This window comes from Leucopleurus acutus, assembly GCF_964270905.1.
Source record: "Leucopleurus acutus genome assembly, chromosome: 4".
Classification (NCBI taxonomy): domain Eukaryota; kingdom Metazoa; phylum Chordata; class Mammalia; order Artiodactyla; family Delphinidae; genus Leucopleurus; species Leucopleurus acutus.
Window position 1 is genome coordinate 117,172,203 of NC_139146.1, and position 20,947 is coordinate 117,193,149.

Sequence of the window (20,947 nt, forward strand, 5' to 3'; positions counted from 1 at the left end):
TATGAGAGAATGTCTGTCATTTAAGATATTCTACTGAAAATACTTCAATCTGTATTCAGATGCTTTATATATTCACTACTAAATCCAGTGAGATGAAATGATGCATAAATTAAAAACTGCCATTCAGGAACTTGGGTAACAATGCTGTTCTATACTATTTCTGTGTACAATTCATTATTTACAGAGTACTACTAAAAGGCAGCATAGCAGCAAGGTTAAGAATATAGTCTCCTTAATTCAACTATACTTCAATAAAAAGTAAACTAAAAAAAAAAAAGAATGTAGTCTCCTAAATCATAAGACCCTGGGGGTTCAAATCCCAGTTCTGCTGCTTTCTAACTACTTAAATTCTCTTTGCCTGTATCCCCATCTGCAATATAGGGATAGTATCTCCCTTACAGGGTAAGAGAAATAAATATGTTAATTCATGAAAATTTACTACAACAGTGCTCAACAGATAGTAAGTGCTCAATAAATGTTAGTTCCCATTACTGTTATTGTTCTTGTTGTTATTACAACCATTACTGCTACATAAATGTCACTGTAGACAGTGTTCCAGGGAAACTATAGTACAAGACACCTGCTCAAAGAGACTACATTCAAGTAGAGCAGATTAGATGAGTATCCAAATAAAATAAACATTATTAAAAAAAAAAAAGAGAAAGCACTGTGGGAGAGCAAAGGAGACAGAACATACATCTGACTGGCAGGGGCTGGGAATGGGGAAAGCTGCATAGAGGACAGTGTCTGAGACAGTCCTGACCAATGGTCAGGCTGCAGAGCGGGCATACAGACTGGAGGAGGGCAGTTCACACAGAGGCAGAGCAAGAGAAGTGGAGGCTTGATGCTGGGCACTTCACAAAGTGCTACGGGACAGACCGGTTTGGCTGGAACCTAGGGTTAAAGTAGGCAAGCACTGGCAAAAAAAAAAAAGGCAGACTGTGGCTGTTTTGTTGAAGGCCTTGAATGTAAGGGTAGACATCTGTATATTTAATCTGTATTATTAATTCAGCAGGCAATGAGAAGTTTCTGAGGACTGTGATGTCCGGAAACATCATTGGAATGGCACAAAAAGAAACTGTACGCGGCAGCAGTATGTAAAATAGAACAGAGCTGCAAGAAACAAAGAAAGTTAGAAGAGTACAAAACATGAGAGTCTAATCTGCGGTGATGGCACTGGGAATGGAAAGGAGAGAACAGCTGCAAGAGACAGGGTGGAGGTGAAAGGACGGCAGGAACCGTAGGTACAAGGGAAAAAAAATCGATTATCATGGAGCTTTCAAGTGAATGGGAAAATGACAGCTATTAGAATTTAAAATTCAAGGATGAGTTGATCTAAAGGGAAGATGAAACCTGACATGCAGAAATACAGTGATGAAGTTCAGGAAACAGGTTGGTACTAGACCTGTATGTTTGGATCAAAAGAAGTACCATTTCTAATACTGCCTACTGCCACTTCCTCAGTCTAAAGGAGGGATTTAAGAAGACTGAAAGGACATCCCTTCGGGTCTTATTTATGCAAAAGGCCTAGAGCCTGCTATGAAAGAGAGAGGTTGAGATAATGGGATCTAAACTGCTGTGAACACTGAATCAAACAAACTGTTCTGAACAATAAAAGAAAAAGAACAGACTTCCTTGGATAGAAAGACTGTTAATAATGTTAACAATTTTTTTTTTTACTTCTGGTGGGGATGGAAGGGTTGATGGCTGAAGACGAGAAGTTGAGAGCCCTGGAAGAACATTAGAGAGAGGGTACTCAGATCTAAAAGGGAGCAGGCCCTGGCAGCAAGGTGATAAACTAGGGAGAAGTGGGTAGGTGGGAAGGTGGGAGACCTCCAGAAGGAGCGTATGATCAGTGGTGGTGATCGCATATCTCTGAATATACTAAAAACTACTAAACTGTACTGTATTTAACAAGGGTGAATTTTATGGTAGATGAGAACTGTATCTCAATAAAGTTGCTATACAAAAAGAGTGTATGACCATGAATTACAGGAGCAGTGCCATGCCATCTGATACCCGATTTGAAATTGTTTCCTGTTCTGTTTTGATTATAATAACCACTGTAGCAATACTATAAGGAATTAAAAGCCTGAATTCGTGCTTGGGACACCGAAGAGAGGACACCCTATACCACTTTGTTCCTTGACAAGGCAATGACAGTCACTGTTTCACGAGCACACAAGCATCAATTCTGAGGTAACTGCACAGCTAGAGAAATGCAGGAACTTCCTGGTGGTCTGTGAAATGATGGGGAAGGAGTGTGTGTCCTGCCTTTATCCACATCCCATGGGAGACTTGGATGATTCTCATAAGGATAGGACAGGGAAGTGTCCACACGCACGCACGCACGCACGCACACAGAGCTAGAAAACTGGGGAATTCTGGGTTTACATTAGCTTGGCATACGCATGCTGCGTTTTAACTGAAATCTGGGGAATGCAGAAAACAGAAAACGTAGTGGTCAGAAAAAAGAACAGTATAAAATATACATGGGAAGGGGGTCATACTTATATAACTACGTCAATAGTCTGGATTTCTCCTCAACTTTTTTTTTTTTAAACTGGGGCATAGTTGCTTCCTCCTCAACTTTTGAGCATGGTCCCACATTACCACTACTGCAGTTTTCATAGATGCTGGCATAATCTTTAATTTTTTTGGTCTTTAATAGCAATTCTGAACAATCCTTTCAGAACAGTCTCCTTTGAAACTTTAGAAACCATACCTGCAAGTGTTTGAGGGTTTTTAATTTCTTAAATTGATTTCCTCCCTAACCAAGATTGTAGATTATATTCTAAAGAGATTAACCAAGCAATCTTCTGGGTCCTTTTACTGTGCTACCTGCCATCCAGCCAGTAATTAATATGGTGGAACGTTTGAATACTGGTGTTTGTATGGCTTTGATGGGAAAATGTACAAGATGAGCCCAATTCCCTTTGGCATTTAAGTAAATCCCTCATAGGGAATTAAGCCTTTAGAAAAACACATCAATACATTTTATGAACTACAGCAACTATTCAGTGTATCTCTAAAGAAGATTGTAAATTTAACTCATTATTCCTATGAAATAATATATTTTACATATACCCAGATCTTTTGTGGGATAGGAGAGCAAGACAAAAATAGGGAAATATGGGTGGATATAAGGGAAATAGCATGGGTGGCATATGTATGTGAGCAGGTGGGAAGAGGGAATATACAGAGGGAGGTGGAGAAGCCAGAGAGACAGAGGGGAGAACAGAGAGGGAAAGTGAAGGAAAGCAAAAAAGGAAGCAGCAGGGAAGCAGGAGAGGGGTGAGGGATTGCTAGGAGGCAAAGAGAACAGCGAAGTAGAGAGAAGCAGAAAGACAGACATAAGGTTGGAAAAGAAGGAAATGGTAAATACACTAGAATTATGAAATGTCCAACCCGCTCCTCCACTCTTCCTGGATCTTCAGCTTCCTCTTCTACTCATACCAAACGCTTATGCTTGATAATGAGTAAATCAGTGCTAACGTTATGCTGGAAATGGATACTCAGCATTTGTGTGTATACACATAAAATATAACCAACTATATCTAATGACTGCTTTATATCGTTATGATATATAAGAAAATTGGACTTGTAGCACTTAGTAGCACTTGCTAAGTACTGAGAGAATATACACTTGACTTCCTCAGTCAGCAGTACATGCAAATTTCATTTTTCCTCTCATTAAGAACACTGTAATAAAAGATTTCCTTTCAAAATCAGTTTAAAGAGGGAATAGAAAATATAATTACTATTTTATATAATTATGTCTAATTTTAATAGAATACACACTAAAATACTGTTTCCCTCATGCACCCTCCATTTTCTCCCATCAGTAATTTAAAATCCAAGATTTTTCTTCCACTTTCCCTTAGATGAACTAGGTATCAGCAATGGACAGCTCCAACCCTCTGATTCCTTAATAAAACTGAAGGCGCAAACAAATGGTCTTTAATTCATCTATTTACATCCAGCAAACAATAGACATTCACTTGCCACGTCATTTTGACATTGACAGAATATGCAGTAGTCTTCCAAGGAAAAAAATTAGGCCCCAGATATAAACTGTCCTCATCCTTTCACAGTTTCAATTTTTTAACAAGTAGATAAATATGGAGAAAGGTTATGTGTTTGAGTCTGTGTATGTATATCAGGTGGCTGGAAGGATTAAACACAAACAAAGTAGGACTACAAACAGGAATACTTTTCAGGAAAAATACCAATGAGTAAAATAAAAACATTTTAACTGATTTTCATTAGCAATTACAGATTCAAAATAAGTAAAGGATGAAAGTTCATACTTATCATTTATACCTTGCCTACTGGTCATTTCAACTGACCCCCAAACCTTGTGTAGTTTAGACGGCTTTGTAGTTTAGAAAATAAGATAAATCATTTGGTTCCATTTAAACTATCCCACTGGCATAATGTAGGCTTTTAAACCAGCAATAAAATGGCTACCCACAAATTGATGACTAAGTATGATTATCTGGTATTACAGCACACTGTGTATCAGTTTCTAGCAGAACAAAATACTATAGTTATATACAACTGGGATTCTATTTCACTGCCTTCTGCAACAGCTGCTGATTCATACTCAGCTGAAATGCCATACTTAATCAGGATTTCAGCAAGAAAAGGACCAATTTCTATAATAATGTTCAAAGCATTAATTATTGTTTTTAAAAAAATGGTTACTAACCTTGCTGAAGAGGCTGAGTGTTTGTACTGGGATTCTGACTAACTGGCTGGGTTGAGCTACTGGCTGTTGTGGCAGTAACAAGTCGGACATAATGAAACTTGCTTCCAGGCACTTGAATCTGCTGGACATTGGGAGCAGTTGCCAGAGGAATAATTGTCTTAAATTGTGATGTGCTCACTCCTCCAACAGTGATGGTCTGCACAGCTGATTTCACTGCCTAGTGAACAATACAACATGGCTCTCATTAATCTGCGATTTTATTTTCCTACTTCATTTTTACTCATGACAATTGCTCAAGTAAAAAAGTATGTTCCTGAATTTCATCAAAAGCTGTTGAAAGGAACAACCTGTTCAAAGAGAAATGAATAGTAATAAATACAGGAGTGAAACCAAAATTAATGAGTTCTACCATCCCTAGTAGTTAACTTCCTTGACAGTCCAGGTCAGATGACTTGCTATGAAGAAACTATTACTTAACTTGCAAAAACTCACACAGTTTTGTTAACATCAGTTAAAATTTATAAGAAAAAGGTTATTTTAAAACTTTCAGTATTAAGCCTCATATTCAGAAAGAAAGGACACAGATATTTGGTTTTACTGCTATCCACCAAATTAACTACGGCAAATTTCATTTTCACATGTCCTAAAAGAGGAAGAAACCCCAAAGAAAAGCCCTCATTAAGTCTAGCCAATTCTGAAAGGCTTATAATATTCCACAGATACAAATGTACCCACTAACCTATGGGGAGAAGGCCAAATTCAATCCAAAATTACCACTGTTTTGGCTGTCTAGGGAAACTAATTCTGGATTCAGATCTAATTCAGATCTGACTCAATATAATCATTTTAATCATTTTTAATCCTTTCCTTCAGTCCAACAAAAAGCAATGTGACTTCCCAAAAAGCTAAATGAAATATCAAAAGCAGAACAGAACAAAAGCCTTTTAAGATGTCTCCAATTGATGTTTAACCAATGTACGACAGACTGTCATACAAAGCAAAGATCCAGACAGGATTCTCTAATTAGTTCTATGGTATTATTTTATAAATAATTACACGACTACCTATTCTTCAAAAAGCCCTCATGCCAAAAGACAGGTGACATGACTGAGGAAACCTATATTCATTATATGGATGATAATTTATAAAAGAATAATTCTCAAGAATTTGAACATTTTCATAAAAGTACAGGGGAAAAAAGGAAGAATGTCATTAGTTTGGAAACTCTATAGATAATACTCAAAGTAGATTACTTCAGCATAAAATAATTCATACATTATCAGTAGGCAGAGGCACCACAGAATAGATTTTAAATAAAGATAAGAGATAACAGCTGTGATGGTGAGTTAAATGAAAACATAAAACTTGAAAAGGGATAAAATGTGTATATATGGAAGCTACTGAAAAATCAAGCAACCTATGAGTCAGATGCGTACAATGGTACAAGAGACATTGTCCTTGGTCTATCGACTCAAAATGAAAAAAGAATACTATTTTAAGAAACAAGGTAGGAGAAGGGGGGTGGATAAACTAGGAGTTTACACACTACTATATATAAAATAAACAACAAAGACCTACTGTATAGCACAGAGAACTATATTCAATATCTTATAATAACTTATAATGGAAAAGGATCTGAAAAAGAATATATATATGTATAACTGACTCACTTTGCTGTACACTTGAAACTAACAACATTATAAATCAACTATACTTCAGTTGAAAATTTTCTTTAATAAGAAAAACATTATATTTAAAAAAAAGAAACAAGATGCCTCAGACGTAATAGTTAAATTTACTGGGTACCTAACACATACAGAGGACATTGCTTTTGAAACCTCTAAGATTATCTGATTTAAACCTAGCAACCAAATTATGAGCTAGGTACAGCATGGTACAAGAACCAGGGCTGGTTTAGTTAAGTTTGCACAGTATACCCTTTTTCCAACTCTACGTTCAACATTTCTTTTTTGTTTGTTTGTTTTTGGCCATGCTGTGCAGCTTGCGGGATCTTAGTTCCCCAACCAGGGATCCAACCCAAGCCACGGCAGTGAAAGAGCAGAGCCCTAACCATCGGACCGCCAGGGAATTCCCTCAACTTTTCTGTATCCTAAACTTCAAGCTACAACTCTTACAAGCTGTAAATAACTGGCTCTTTTAAAGATTCTTTTTCTGATGTGAACCTTTTTTTTTTTTAAGTCTTTATTGAATTTGTTACAATATTGCTTCTGTTTTATGTTTTGGTTTTTTGGCTGCCAGGCATGTGGGATATTAGCTCCCTGACCAGGGAGCGAACCCACACTCTCAGCATTGGAAGGCGAAGTCTTAACCACTGGACCGCCAGGGCTCTTTTAGAACAAAACCAGATCTGACTATATTTTTTATCAGTATACGTCTATTTACATCTAACATAGTTAATTAACTATTTGGATTTAAATCTACCGTTGTACTGTTTCCTATTTGAACCACCTGTCCTCTTCTGTTCCTTTTTCTCTCCTTTTTTGCCTGCGTTAGTGTCAAATGTTTCATTATTTCATTTCCTCTGTGGTAGCTTGTTATTTATACATTATGTTACTATTATAGTAGTTGCCCTAGAGATTACAATGTTCAATGTAGGAATTAAATTAGTACTTTACACATCACCAAGACAATAAAAGAACCATAGAACGTTAACATCATTTATTCTTGCCCCATCTTTGTGCTACCATTAAGTATTCTTTAATTCTCCATATAGTTTAAACTCTATAAGACATTCATTTAGATATACCCACAAATTTACCCTTTCTGTCCTTTCTATACCCTTTCTGTGCTTCCATTTGGGATCATTTTTCTTCTGCCTAAAGAACGCACTTTGGATTTCTTAAGTGCAGGTCTGCTAATGAGAAATTCTCTACACTTTGGTTCTCAAAAAAGGTCTAATCCTTTTTTATAATCTCTCTTTTGCTTGATAAAGTCATCTACTGAATTCTTAATCTCAGTTTTCAGTTTGAAAATATACACCTGATTCCTTTTTATAGTTTCTAATTCTCTGCTGAAGTTCTTCACCTTGTTAAATAAATTTCTGAATATATTAATCTTATTTAAAAAGCAAATCTGATAACTCCACTACTTATACCTCTCCGTTTTGAATAATTTGGTCTGGTTGCCTGATATGCCTAATGATTTCTGACTAAGTGCCAGACTTCGTTTGTGGAAAATTAAGTAAATAACTTGAGGCTTAGAATGATTTTATATTTCTCCAGAAAGCATTCACTTCGGCTTCTGGCAGGCAGTTAAGAATAGGGGCAGATTACCCTAAACCAATAACAAACTGAGCTGATTAGAAGCTGAGCTTCAATCTTTGGGAGGCCTTGTCCATTTCTGGTTCACTCCTCCCCCAACCAAGACTCCAGTATCTACCAGGCTTCCTCCTCCTTGTTGGCGCCTGAACCCAAAGTTTTGTCTACAAGGTCTATAAGACTGACAGGTCTGCTCAGCTCCCCAACTTTCTGGGACCACCTTCTGCTCATCTTCTCAGTCTCTCAGCCACAACTTACAAATCAGCAAATGCCCTAAGGGGAAGGGTCACACTGAACACCAGGCAACTTCTCTAGGCTTCCCGTGACTTCAGGATGGTGGCCTATAATGTCCTGGCTCCCCTGGTAGGTCTCAAAAACCTTCAAACAAATTTTTTAATTAAATTTTATTTTTCTTTTTAGTTGTTCTTGGTGGGACACTTGGTCATCAACAAGCTAGTTCTGTATAGCAAAAACAGAAAATCCAGCTGAGTTTTAATCTAGGTTCCAGCATTTCCCAATTGAGTGACCTTGTGCAAGTAACTTGGCTTCTCTGTGCCTAAGTTTCCTCATTTGAAAATGTTAAAATGGCACCTTTCTCATAGGATTGTTATAAGGATTAAATGAGTTAAATTATATACGGTGCAAATAATAACTCATCACGTATTATAATGCTCAATAAGTGTGTATCATTATCATTATGCCCATTATAGATGGAGAAACGGAAGCTCAGAGAGATTTAGTAACTTCCCCAAGTTCACACAGCTAAAAGTAGCAGAGCTTGGATTTGAACCAGAGCCAATTCCAAAGCCCATTTTCTTAAGACACTGTAATGCCTCCAACTGTAGACAGTTAATGAACAGTTACTAAATGACTGAATATAAGTAAATAGCATTTAGTCCTCAAGAACTCTGTTAAAAACTAAAGTTGCACATCTGGCTCTAAGAAACATGAAAGTATTTTTTTAATCGGTTAGTATACTGAATAGAAGTATAAATAGCATTTTTTTAAACTTTAAAATAATTTTAGATTTCACAAGAAGTTGCAAAACTAATACAATGTTCCCATGTACACTTTCCCCAAAAGAAAAACATCTCACATAACCATAGGACATTATCAAAAACAGTAAATTGACATTTAGTATAATACTATTAACTAAACCACACAACAGACCTTATTCAGATTTTACCAGTTTTTATACAGACTTTTTTTTGGATGTACACTAAAGACTGTATAAATTCATGTAACCTACATCACCATCAAGATACAAAATTGTTCCATCACCACAAAGAAACTCTCTTGCACTTCCCTTTATAATTATAACCCAAACTCTTGGCAACCACTGATTACAATGCATTTTTTAACACCTAAAATACTAAGTAACATATAAAAGCTACCAACTTTGTAAAAGACAAAAGCATTTGAATACTACACTTAACTGCTTTGAGAATTCACAAGTTGGTACCTTACTTGAAGTAAAGTAGCCTGAGAAACTCCATGTGAATGCCTCTCTGAACATACCACATTACCAGAAAAACAGTTCATGTACATTCAAGAGAAATATTCAGTTATTGCTATTTCCTGATTTACACCCTTGACAGCTGGGTTAAAAAGCAAATATCTTAATTTAAATTCAAAATAGCTACATTTAACATGTATTGGTAATTGTCCAGAAAAACGTGGACTTGAAAGATTTTTTTAAAAATCTGTACTATTTCCTAAGCCATTTCTATTTACACATTTATGTCATAATTATATACAGGAATAAATTTCTTTATTATTTTCCAATTAGCAAATACCAGAAGTCCTTGCTTAATTGAAGATTTACCTAAAAAATTTTTTTAATTAATTTTTTTTTTTTTGGTAATTTTTTTTAAAAAAAGGGAAAAATAAAACACTCTTCCTGTTCTGTCAATGAGGATTCCTATTTGGTGAAGTTGGAGATTGACAGACAGCTCAACCAATATCCAAACACTGAATTTGTGGGATTCCATATAAATATGTTTGCTTTTTTTGGGGGGGTTGGGAGTACACTTTGAAATTTGGTTCTGTTTGTAAACACAGCCTAGACATCATTGTTTGGACATATGAGCTTTGGTTCCAGTTTGTCTCAATCTTGTATGTATTCTGGCGAGCAACCTAACACTTCTTTATATTTTGTCTCTATTTGTATGGAGAGAATATTACCACTAAATGAAATTCACATACTGCTTTAGGACACCTGCACAAACTTTGCTGTTCTGAACAGACATTAAGTTGTTATTTGTTTAATCTACTAGAAAATCATATGCTGGCTGGGTAGCATTTACTATAGTGCGTTTGTTTCATTAAACATAAGCTCTTCAAAATCAGATATTACATGAAACAACCTACTTCTGTCACATTAATTATGAAACCCTGAGGTAAACAAAGTTAGGTCTTTGCTATGGGAATTCTTAGAGTCTTTAAAATGCTAATGAGCATGACAAAACTCCTAGATGGGTATGGTACAGGGTGTTTCCCAAACTTACTTAACAATAGCTTTTTGGGGAGAAAACGATTCTCTCTTTTTTTTTTAATGTGAATGTAATATATTGGTGCAAGAGAAAGTATCATGTAATGACACCTGACAGGAAAGAGTTTTTCACAGAAGTTGTGCTAAAGAATGGTAGAAGTACAATGAATCCTAAGTACCCTGCACCTTGAAAGTCATATTGGTGAAATCTCGTAAAGTTGCAATTCATATGCATTTCTACATAGAATATGACTTAAGACTAGGTTTTAGAGCTAAGTAACTGGTCACTCATTTCTGCATAATTTCATAAGAGGATCTGATGTTTTTCTTTTTTATTGAAATATAGTTGACATATTATATTAGTTTTAGGTGTGCAACATTATGACCTGATATGTATATATTGCAAACTGATTGCCACAATAAGTTTAGTTAACATCCATCACTGCACATAATTATAAATTTTTTTCTTGTGATGAGAACTTTTAAGATCTACTCTCTTAGCAACTTCCAAATATATAATACAACCTTATCTATAGTCACCATGCTGTACACTACATCCCCAGAACTTATTTATCTTATGACTGGAAGTTTGTACCTTTTGACCACCTTCACTCTTTTCGACCAAACACCCTGCCTCTGGCAACCACCAATCTGTTCTCTGTATCTATGAGTTCTTCCTTTTTTTTTTTTTTGGATTCCATATATAAATGAGATCACACAGTATTTGTCTTTCTCTGTCTGACTTATTTCACTTAGCATAATGCCCTCGAGGTTCATCCATGTTGTCACAAATGTCAGGACTTCGTTCTTCTTTATGGCTGAATAATATTCCACTGTATATATGTCTATGTCTGTGTGTTGTGTGTATCACATTTTCTTTATCCATTCATCTGTAGATAGACACTTAGGTTGTTTCCATGTCTTGACTACTGTAAATATTGCAGCTTTGAACACTGGGGTGCATGTATCTTTCCAAATTAGTGTTTTCATTTTTTCCGGATAGATATCCAGGAGTGAAATTGCTGGGTGATATGATAGTTCTATTTTTAGTTTTTTTAAGAAACTTTACACTGTTTTCCATAGTGGCTACACGAAGTTACATTCCCACCAACAGTGCACCAAGGTTCCCTTTTCTCCACATCCTTGCCAACACTTGCTATTTCTTCCTCTTTTTGGTAATAGTCATTCTAACTGGTGTGAGATGATATCTCATTGTGGTTTTGATTTGTATTTTCCTGATGGTTAGTGATGTTCAGCACTTTTTCATGTGCCTGTTGGCCATTTGTATGTCTTCTGTGGAAAAATGTCTATTCAGTTCCTCTGCCCATTTTTGGATCAGGTTATTTTTTAATTGAGTTGTATATGTTCTTTATATGTTTTGAATTTTAACCCCTTATAAGATATGTGATTTGCAAATAATTTCTCCCATTCTGTAGGCTGCCTTTTCATTTTGTTGATGGTTTCCTTTGCTATAGAGACACTTTTTAGTTTGATGTAGTCCCACCTATTTTTGCTTTTGTTGCCTTTGCTTTTGGTGTCAAATCCAAAAAGTCACTGCCAAAACCAATGTCAAGGAGCTTACCTCCTACGTTTTCTTCTAGGAGTTTTATAGTTTCAGGTCTTACATTCAAGTCTTTAATCCATTTTGAGTTAATTTTTGTGTATGGTATAAGATAATGGTTCAGTTTCATTACCTGCATGTGGCTGTCTGGGCTTCCCAACACCCACTGTATATTCTTGGCTCCTTTGTTGCAAATTAATTGATCACATATGTGTGGGTTTATCTCTGGGCTCTCTATTCTGTTCCATTGATCAATTTATCTTTGTTTATACCAATACCACACTGTTTTGATTACTATAGTTTTGCAATATAGTTTGAAATCAGGAATTTATAGGGTTCCATCTTAATATGCTTTTAAAAAAAATTTGTGACAGAATGTTTATAGACCTTAACTTCATGGAAAAACTATGTTTATATTATCTTAATTCCCAAACTTTAGGTTACTAAAATAAATAAACCTACCAAGAATCAAATTAGAAAGTTTTAAAATGCTTTCAAGCTAAAAGAGACAAATGAGAAAAGATAAATATATGTGACTAAAGACAGAGTCAAACCTTGAGATGGGCACCAGAACTTTCAACACTGATTTACTGACTGGTGAAATAATATGAAATAGGTTAAGGATTCATTTGCAAATTTTTCATGGATATTAACTTAACTTACGTTTTATTCATAGTCATGAGTTATAGTGACAAAGATAAGTAATTTTAAAGTGATGTGTTAGTATCTATGGAAGAATTCAAGAAAAGGGTCAAATGACCATATCCGGCAAGTTTAGACAATGTGCTCTATAAGGCATCAGCCTTAAAAAAGTCAGAAACCAGGGAATTCCTTGGCAGTCCAGTGGTTAGGACTCCGCACTTCCACTGCAGGGGGCACGTGTTCAATCTGTGGTCGGGGAACTAAGATCCCGCAAGCCGTGCAGCATGGCCAAAACAAACAAACAAACAAAAATCAAATCAGAAACCAGCCCTACTAAGGATTAAAATGTACTATCAAGATAGGGTAAATCAAAAAATATGGGATTAGCCTAGGAACAGAGTGCTAAAGATCAAAGGAATAGATAAAAGGACCCATATATTGGAAAAGTTCATGATGAAATCTGGCATCAATGGAGAATGAGAGTTATTTAATAAATGGTATGGATTAGCCATTTAGTCTGACGAAAAAAAAGCTGAATCCCTGTAACTCATTCCTTGTAACAAATTCCAAATAGGTCAAAGATTTAACCTAAAAAATAAGGCCAATACTGGCATAAAGCCAGACATATAAACCAATAAAACAGAATAGAGTCCAGAAATAAACATGTGCATACCTGGTCAAATGATTTTCAACAAGGGTGCCAAGACCATTCAATGTGGAAAAGACAGTCTTCTTAACAAATGGTGCTGGGAAAACTGGATAACGACATGCAAAAGAATGATGCTGGAGCCTTTCCCAACATCATATACAAAAAACAACTCAAAAGGGATCCATAACCTAATTGTAAGACCTAAAACTAGAAAACTCTTAGAAGACAACACAGGGCAGAAGCGTCACAATATTGGATTTGGCAATGACTTATTAGATGATGCCAAAGGCACAGGCAAGAAAAGAAAACACAGACAAACCGGACTTCCTAAAAATTTTTAAACTTTGGGTCTCAAAAGATACGGTCAACAGAGTAAAATGGTAACTCACAGAATAGGAGAAATTTGCAAATCATATATCTGATGAGGGATTAAGTTCCAGAATATATAGGGAACTTCTAGAACTCAAACAAATCAATTAAAAATGGGCCAAGAATTTGAATAGACAATTCTCCAAAGAAGATATACAATGACCAATAAATACATGAAAAGATACTCAAACATCACTAATCATTAGTGAAATGCAAATGAAAACTCCAATGATGTACCACCTCACATCCATTAGGATGCCTACTAGAAAAAGTGTTGTATCCTTTTTAAAAACTGAAGTATAGTTGATTTGAAATGTGTTGGTTTCAGGTGTACAGCAAAGTAATTCAGTTATAATATAATATAATATGAATCGATTCTTTTTCAGATTCTTTTCCATTACAGGTTATTACAAGATACTGAATATAGTTCCCTGTGCAGTATAGTAGGACCTTGTTGTTTATCTATTTTATATATAGTAGTGTGTACCTGTTAATTCCAAACTCCTACTTTATCCCTCCCCCTCCTTTCCCCTTTGGTAACCATATGTTTGCTTTCTGTCTGTGAGTCTATTTCTAATTTGTAAATAAGTTCATTTGTATCATTTTTTTTAGATTCCACATATAAGCAATATCACATGGTATTTGTCTTTCTCTGTCTGACTTGCAGTTAATGTGATAGTCTCTAGGTTCATGCAAGTTGCTGCAAGTGGCATTGTTTCGTTCCTTTTTATGGCTGAGTGGTATTCCACTATATATATGTGCCACATCTTTTTAATCCATTCATCTGTTGATGGACACTTAGGTTGCTTCTCTGTCTTGGCTATTGTAAATAGTGTTGTTATGAACATTGGGGTGCAGAGACACATTTATCTTGGAGCTTAGTTCACAATTTAAACTCCTGACCTTCAGCTTTGATGGTGGACAGAATGTATCAGTTCTCCTGATTACGGAGAAGAAGAAAGCAACACCAGGACTGAAGCATCTAAACCTGAGCACAGTGAGAGGGCGGGGTGGGGGAGTGCTCCATGGGTGATGTTTGTGCCATCAGTTTGGAGAATCAACACCCTCATTTTCCAGTGGAGGAAACTGAGGTTCAGAGGTTAGGCCATCACATCAACTTTGCACAGCTAGAGAGGGATGGACTTCGACATGAACCCAGTCTTAGGTTATCCAGAGTCCTTGCAGAGGGCACTGTGACCTTGCTCAGCTGGAGAAGAGTTCCATAGAGGAAGGTGGACTTGCCTTTGACCGGAGCCTGACTTCAATCAGTGCTGGGCACTTTTCCCTTCATAACATGGTCCCTGGTGACCCTGAGCTCCAGCTGATGGACACCTCTGGCCACCTCTCTCTCTGCAGGGCTTCGGGCTGGGACTCCAGCTGAAAGTGAAGGTTGAAGGACACGTGTCCAACCCTGAATGTCACCACATGCTGACCCCTGGGGCAGGAATAAGGAGTAACTTGCCAAGGTCATGTGTGGGCAGTGGCTGAACTTAAGTCCAACAGAGGACTTTGTGAATCCATGTCCTCCCCTTGAGGTTGGCAACGGCTGGTTTCTCCTTCTTCGGACCCACGCATCCGTGCAAATACCAGACTCTTCTAATAGGTAAGGGAGAACCAGGAGCCAGGTCATCACAGCTGCAGGAACCAAAAGGATACGAATCCACTGACCTCCTCGTGTCCAGCTGAGCACACATTCAGAGACGGAGCACCCTGCTGAAGTCACGCGGGCAGAACCAGAATTGGAACCCAGACTGCCTGCCTCCCAGCCTGGGGCCTTTGGGCCACATGGCCTTTGGGGTTATCCTTGAAGAGGCTGACTTTTCTTTCTCTTTCCTGCAAGAAGCTGGCAGGAATCTTTCAAGCCAGCAATCCTGAGTCTTCATCTGATCGCTCTGCCCACAGAGGTATTTTGGTCAGATCAATTTAAATGGGGTGAAATTCAATGTCATGGGAGTGAATTGCACAAAAACAGAAACACTTTAGTCCCTTGGATAACTTTTAAGAATGGAAAAGATTAAAAAGCTTTAGAACTACGTGTTCTAACCAAAAGTATGGGTCTTTTGAAACAGATATCTAGAATGGCCAAACTGCAGCCCAATGTATAAATACAATAATATAGTAATACAGTAATAGTAATCATATAGTAGTAATACTGTAGTAACAATGATAGGTAATACTAATAATAGTAAGATAGTAGTTTGAGAATTTACCATGTACCAGGTGCCCTGCTACGTGGGTACCCTGCAGGCACAGGGTCTCATTTATTTCTTGCCCTGGCTGTACCATCTGGGCATGGTCATTATTCCCATTTTAGGGGTGGAAGGAACTGAAGTTCAGAGAGGTGGATTCCTTGTCCAAGGTCACACAGCGAAGTGAAGAGCTGAGATTGCAATCCAGGGACACCTGCCTCCGAGACAACCTGAGACGATTTTGCAAAGGTCACTGGACTCGGGGCAATGCTCCCTCCAGTGCCCCCAAAGCAAAAGGCGACCTCAGGATTTGGAAGAGGTGGGGTCTCTTCCCCCAGTGCACAAGGAAAACCTCCCTCCGGCCCCGCCCACCAGACCCAGGGCCGCAGAGCCTCCCTCCACCGGGAAGGTGGCTGGGATCAGAGTCTCCGGGTTGGGCTCCCTCCGTCCTTTACAGCGCCCCCTGTCGGCCCCTTTGAGCGTCTCCGGGGTCCGTGCGTGGCGGGCTGTGCGCGGGCTCCAGCGTCGGCGGGCAGGAATGCACCGCATGGCGCCACGACCTGCAGGTGGACGCGCACCTGGGGCCGCAGCATCCAGATGCGAATTCCCTAACCTAACCTCACAGCGCTGCCTTCTCCCACCATGTACGCGCCTCTTTCCCTCCCCTCTTTCTTTCCTGTTCTGCCCTTTCCCACCACTCCCCATAATCTAATTAAATCAATGGAAGTTTCTCCAGGAAAAGGCACAAAAGCATATAGAATTCAGCCTGCAATTTCAGGATTTCATAGGCCCCCCTTTATCTCATCCGTAAATGCTCTCACTGAGTATCTTAGCAGAGCTTCTTGGATGTAACAAAAGAACCAGGGCATTTTCAATACTGCTATTTCCCACCCCCCGCCAAAGTCCAGTTTCAATAAATAAATGGAGAATAGACAAAAAGAAAAAGAAAAACAGTGTTGGCAAGGATATGAAGAATATGAACCCTTGTGCATTATTGATGGGAATGTAAAACAGTACAGCCATTGTGGAAAACGGTATGGTGGTTCTTCAAAAAATTAAATATTATAGCATTACCATATGATCCAGAAATTCAGCTTGTGGGTATACATTCAAAATAATTGAAAGCAGGGTCTCCAAGAGGTATCTGTACACCCATGTTCATAGCAACATTACTCACACGAGCTAAAGTGTTCATCCACAAATGAATATACACATACAATGGAATATTATTCAGCCTTAAAAAGGCAGGAAATTCTGACTGGTGAACTTTGAGGACATTATGCTAAGTAAAATAAGCCAATCACAAATAAAGGACAAATAATGTATGATCCCAGTTTTATGAAGCAGAGTAGCCAAAATCACAGAGACAGAAAGTAGAATAGTGACTGCCAAGGGCTAGGGAGAGCGAAGAATGGGTTTAGAGTTGCAGTTTTCCAAGATGGAAAGAGCTCTGGAGATGGACTGTAGAGATGATTGCACAACGATACGAATGCACTTAATACCACTGAACTGAACACTGAAAAATGTACATAAAGATGGTAATTTTTATGTTGCATTATTTTACCACAATACAAAAATTAGATACCCACCTTGCAAGATGGGTTATAAAAATCAGTCAGGATCAAACTGATACAGAGGCTAATATTAATTGAACCATTCCATGAAGTTTAAAAAACAAGAATAAGTCTATCTGTTCTTGTACTTAATTTGTAGTAAAAGAATATTATATGTAAAATAATTACATAAAGTAAAACCAAATAATGATTTTTTAATGGATGAATATTTTAAAATATTGGAGTAAGGAAGACTTATCTAAGCATAGCTCAAAAACTCAAAATTCATACTTGAAGACACTATTTTGACAAATTTAATGTGCAGAATGTCTGCAAGAAAAAAAAGACAACGCCAACTGGGAAAAATGTTTGTAACCACATTGATAACAAAGGAGTACTTTCCTTAATACGTCAAGCAAGCAAAAAAAAAGACAAACCACCCAAAGGGCATCAGAGTTCAGAAGAGGAGTCCAGAAGACACAAAAATATGAACAATTTTTAAAAATACAAATCTATGTGAGAGATTTTAATCAGCTTGGCAAAGACTAAAAATGACTGATAAACAGGAGAGCACAGAAGTAGACCCACACAAATACAGTCAACTCATCTCTAAGGAGCAAAGGCAATTCTATGGAGAAAGGATAGTCTTTTCAACGAAAGGTGCTGGAACAACAGGACATTCACATGCAAAAATGTGAATTTCAACACAAATCTTAACATCTGTCACATATGGATCATGGTCCTAAAACTATAAAACTAAACTATAAATCTCCTGTACGATAATAGGAGAAAAATTAGGTTACCTTGGATTTGGTGACGGCTTTTTAGATACAATACCAAAAGTACAGTCCATGAAAGACAAAGTTGATAAGGCAAACTTCATTAAAATTAAAAATTTCTGCTTTGTAAAAGACACTGTTAAAAGAATAAAAAGACAAGCCAAAGACTGGGAGAAAATACCTGCAAAACACATGCTAAGGTCTAAAGATGTAGGAGCCATCTGAGTTCTATTCCAAAAATTCTCAAAACTAAACGGCACCATAGGGATGCAACCAGCAAACTCCAGGCTATGAAAAACTACAGGATATAAACAACCTGATGTTTTGTTTTGTTTTTTTGCGGTACGCGGGCCTCTCACTGTTGTGGCCTCTCCCGTTGTGGAGCACAGGCTCCGGACGCGCAGGCTCAGCGGCCATGGCTCACGGGCCCAGCCGCTCAGCGGCATGTGGGATCTTCCCGGACCGGGGCATGAACCCGTGTCCCCTGCATCGGCAGGCGGACTCTCAACCACGGCGCCACCAGGGAAGCCCCTTGATGTTTTTTTTAAAGGCAAGAGGAAAAAAGGAAAATGAAGAAAGTAAGAGAAATATCAGTCACAAACTTATCTGAATCCCGAATTCAAACACACTGTAAAAATTTAAGATGATTGGGGAAATGTGAATTAACTAGGTATTTAATGGCATTAAAGGAATGTGGATAAGTTAAAAAAAAAGTGTCCTTATCTTTTATATACATAAAGAAATATCTACAGATAAAATGACATGATTTACTTTAAAAAAAAAAAAGTGGGAAGAGAGTTAAAGATGGTAACAAGATTAAGTGGATAATTCCAAAGTTGGATGAAGGGTACATGGGAGTTAATTTTACTATTCTAACTTTTTAAATATATTTTAAATTTCTATAGTAAAAAAGCTGTTAATACAGCAACAGGACCCCACAGGTATTCAAACAACATAATTATAAAAGCATAAAAACAAAAACAATATAATAACATAGAAAAGAAGTAAATTCTCAGTCATTTACTCCTTCTACTCCTTTATCCTGGCTAATGGGTGCTGACATGAGAAGCTACATATGTACAAAATAATTCAGGCGACAGAATCAATGGGACCTTACAACCTGCAGTCACCTCAACTCTCACTCTTATCAATCTTACCACCTGTGTTAAAGTTTATCAGGAAAACAGATTCCCTTCACTTCAAACTGTACTCACTGGACCATCCCCTAACTCAAACATTTAAGAGCTTCACAGCAAAAGAAGAAGCTATCAACTTCTGAAACCTCTGTCCCAAAACTGTTCTAACTCTCAACTTTCCAATACTGTCATTGCTCATATCACTTCTTGCCTGGATATTTGCAAAACAAATTCAAAATCAGCTTTATGATTCGTCTCTACCTGCCTTGAATCTACCACACAAACACTGCCTAAGTAATTTTTTTGCAAACTTCACTTTCATACTTTTATTATATCTCTTGTTGCCTTAGAAACATTTCATGAGTCTCCATTTAATGACAAAATTAAGTTTAAATTTGCTTGCTTTTGAAAATTATCCATGATCTAAACATATCTTTTTATGTTCTCCATTCCCTGCAAAGGAGTTCTAATCAGAGTAGTTGTCTTAGTACTCTGTGTGTATGTACTCTCATACGTATACATATGTGTTCATCATATGTATAATTACCTCTAGTCCTTCACTCTTGTGGCTGACATCCACTCTAATTCTACCCATAAAAAACCCTTAGCTCAGGGATGCCTTCTCTAATCATCCCAACTGTGGTTGAATCCCCTTATATAGGATCTCGTGACATCACATGTCTTTTGTAATTTTATATTTTTGTATATCATTTAATTCATTTCTGTCACATTCCCTTCCACACCTCCGTAGACCTTAGGTTCCACACGTCTACTTTTGCTCTCTTCTATTTCCCCAAAGAATACAGTCCCTAACACAGCGCAGGCACTGCTGAGTGGTGAATGAAGGGACGTCAGGACTTCTCTTTTTCTTTTCTCTTTAGTTTCATACCACCTTGTCTATACCACACAACTTAGCATCTATTTCATTGTTCATTATTGTTTTACATGCATTGAATTTTGTCTGCTCAACCACTGTAAGCTCTTCCATAGTTCCCACAGCCTCAGCACATAGCACACATGGACCTCAATAAATATTGATAGCCACTCAAAAATGGAGAATGGAAGAGTGACTCTTTATAACAGGAAATCTTCATTATTGTTCAGGCTTCCAGTTTCCTGCCTAACTAATGTCAACTACCTTTGTTAATATAGCACTACTACACTACATATGGATGATTACACTACAGACTGCTTACTGCTAACCAAAATTCACATTCTCTTCTGCTTCCTAGGCATATAGCCAGATTATATTTCCTAGGCTCCCTTGTAGTAAGGTAAGCCTACAAGACTGAGCTTTAGTTAGTGAAGTGAACGATGCAACATCCATCTGGTCTGGTCCATAAAAGCCTCCCAACATGTGCTTTTCCATGTGTTTTCCCTTCCAGTTGGCTGGAGTGGAGATAACCTTCAGGGAGACCGAGAACTTCACTCAGTTTATTGTAATTTCTAGCCCATTATAAATATTAGCATTTAAAAAGTAAAACTGTCACATTACTTTTTAAAATGCATTCAATGGAATCAAATCAACATAGTGATTTGATACAAGTATCTATTATATTTTTAAAAATATAAACACAGAACTCTTTAGC

The 20,947-nt window shown here is 37.4% G+C and overlaps 1 protein-coding gene across 1 annotated transcript in view; it reads right to left on the reverse strand.

Moving 5' to 3' along the window:
- LIN54 (lin-54 DREAM MuvB core complex component) overlaps positions 1–20,947 on the reverse strand; it is a 62,193-nt gene that overhangs the window by 13,664 nt on the left and 27,582 nt on the right. The window contains exon 4 of the mRNA XM_082837825.1: positions 4,712–4,928. Within this exon, the coding sequence (XP_082693951.1) occupies positions 4,712–4,928 (217 nt within the window). The remainder of the gene's footprint in view (positions 1–4,711; positions 4,929–20,947) is intronic.